This window comes from Otolemur garnettii, unplaced genomic scaffold (assembly GCF_000181295.1).
Source record: "Otolemur garnettii isolate 467f Iridium unplaced genomic scaffold, OtoGar3 scaffold00127, whole genome shotgun sequence".
NCBI classification, from domain to species: domain Eukaryota; kingdom Metazoa; phylum Chordata; class Mammalia; order Primates; family Galagidae; genus Otolemur; species Otolemur garnettii.
Window position 1 is genome coordinate 2,426,977 of NW_003852522.1, and position 2,446 is coordinate 2,429,422.

Genomic DNA, 2,446 nt, shown 5'->3' on the forward strand with positions numbered 1-2,446 from the left:
AAAAAAAAAAGTGAGATTCTGCCAACTTTATTTAAACTTTTTTTTAACTTTATTTTTGTCTTTCAAGACTATTTCATCTTGGCCCGGTACAGTGGCTCTTGTCTGTAATACCAGCAACTGAAGAACCTAAGGGAAGATGATGGTTCGAGCCCACAAGTTTGAGGCTGTGGTGAACTATATGATTAGACCACTGCATTCCTAGCTGAGCAACAGAGACTACTTTGCGCTTTCTGACTTTACTGTGATTTCAAATGTAGAAAATGAAAAACATGTAAAAATTACTCCCAAAGGCCATAGCCTAAAAAAAATTCCTCAAATGTTAGCAGGTAGTATAGAATGGTATCTCTCAGTTAAAAATAAAAATGTTTAGATGGGTGCAGTGGTTCATGCCTATTAATTCTAGCACCCTGGGAGGCCAAAGCAGGAGAATCACTTGAGGTCAGGAGGTCAAGACCAGCCTGAGTAAAGCAAGATCTTATTTCTGCTAAAATAGAAAAATTAGCTGGGTGTCATGTGGGTGCCTGTAGTACTCAGGAGGCTGAGGTAGGAGGATAGCTTAAGCGCAGGAGTTGGACGTTGCTGTGAGCTAGGCTAAGGCCATGGCACTCTAGCCCAACCAAGAACAAACTAAAATAAAATTAAAAACAAAAATGTTTGATCTTTTGAAAAGTGGCACATAACTTCCCAAAATGGGAAATAAAATCAACTTTCGAATACATGAAAGGACTCATATTGGACTACTTGACAGTTTTATAGTCTATCACTTGTACCTTCAAAAGTTTGCAAGAGAAAAAGTACTTCCATATTCTTCATATTTACTATGTTTTTCTCAAATGTAAGTTCTTTCATGTTTTTAAAAGTACTGGAAAATTGGAAGGCTTTACCAAATTTTTTCATTTATAGGATTTCTGCAAGTGAGTCCTTTCATGATTTACAAAAGAAGAGGGCCAATAAAATGCTTTCCCGCACTCCTTACATTTATATGTTTTCTCTCCAGTGTGAGTTTTTTCATGTATTTTTAAGTATTTCAAACTAGTGTAGGCTCTGCCACATGTTTTACATGAATAGGGTTTTTCTCCAGTGTGGGACCTTTTATGTCTTTTAAGGGAACTGAGAGAATAGTATGCTTTTCTACACTCCTTACATTCATAAGGTTTCTCTCCAGTATGAGTCCTTTCATGTATTCGAAAGGACTTGGGACAAATGAAGGCTTTCCCACATTCATTACACTCATATGCCTTCACTCCACTGTGTGTTCTTTCATGTAATCGAAGGGAACTAGAAACACTGAAAACTTTCCCACATTGTTTACATTCATAGGGTTTCTCTCCAGTGTGAGTCACTTCATGTCGACGAAAGAAACTGGGAGAATCAAAGGCCTTCCCACATACCTCACATTTAAGAGGTCCATCTCCAGTGTGCGTTATCATGTGTCTTCGAAAGCATGTACGAAAAGAAAATGCTCTCCCACATTGCTTACATTCATAGGGTTTTTCTCCAGTATGACACCTTTCATGTACTTTAACAAAATAGGGACAACTAAAGGCTTTCCCACACTGTTTACATTTATAGGGTTTCTCTCCAGTATGAGTTCTTTCATGTCTTAGATAGGATCTGTAACTGGGGAATGCTTTAGAACACTGCTTACATTCATATAGTCTCTCTCCAGTATGAGATCTTTTATGTAAACGAAATAAACTATACAAATCAAAGGCTTCTGCACAAAATTTACACTTAAAAGGTCCACCTCCACTGTGCCTTACCATGTGTCTTTGAAAGTTTCTATGGACAGTGAAGGTTTTTCCACATTCCTCACAATCAAAGGGTTTCTCTCCAGTGTGAGGCCTTTCATGTGTTTGAAAGGAGGGGCTGTAACTGAAGGCTTTCCCACGTTGTTTGCTGATATATGGCTTCTCTCTGTGTTCTTGAAATTCATATGGTTTGTGTCCAGTATCAGCTCTGATGTGCCAATTAACAGATGAATGATCACTGCTGCCTCCTCCACACACACGGTTTTCACCTGCTTTTACCCCAGGGGGAGTTTTCTTGTTCACAATGTCATCTGGAATCTGGCTGAAGATGTCTCTACCTTTACTCCCTTCTTTACCTTCAGACAGTCTCTCTACCATATGATTTCTGTAAAAAAATGAGACGCATATAGCCAAGCATTATAAATGAATTTATCTTTACTACAGGGTGTGCACATTTTAAACATTATAATGATATGTAGGCTTTATATACTATTTGCTTTTTTTTTTTTTCAGACATTCAGAGTCTCACTTGGTCACCCTTGTTAGAGTGCTGTGGTGTCTTAGTTCATAGCAACCTCAAACTCTTGGGCTAAAGTGATCCTTTTGCCTCAGCCTCCCAAGTAACTGGGACTACAGGGACCCACCACAACACCCAGCTATTTTTTTGTTGTTGCCATTGTGGTTCTTTTTTGTTT

At 38.5% G+C, this 2,446-nt stretch overlaps 1 protein-coding gene across 1 annotated transcript in view; it reads right to left on the bottom strand.

Moving 5' to 3' along the window:
- LOC111727843 (zinc finger protein 823-like) overlaps positions 1-2,446 on the bottom strand; it is a 31,916-nt gene that overhangs the window by 27,410 nt on the left and 2,060 nt on the right. The window contains exon 3 of the mRNA XM_023517997.1: positions 1,304-2,136. Coding sequence (XP_023373765.1) covers positions 1,304-2,136 — 833 coding nt within the window. The remainder of the gene's footprint in view (positions 1-1,303; positions 2,137-2,446) is intronic.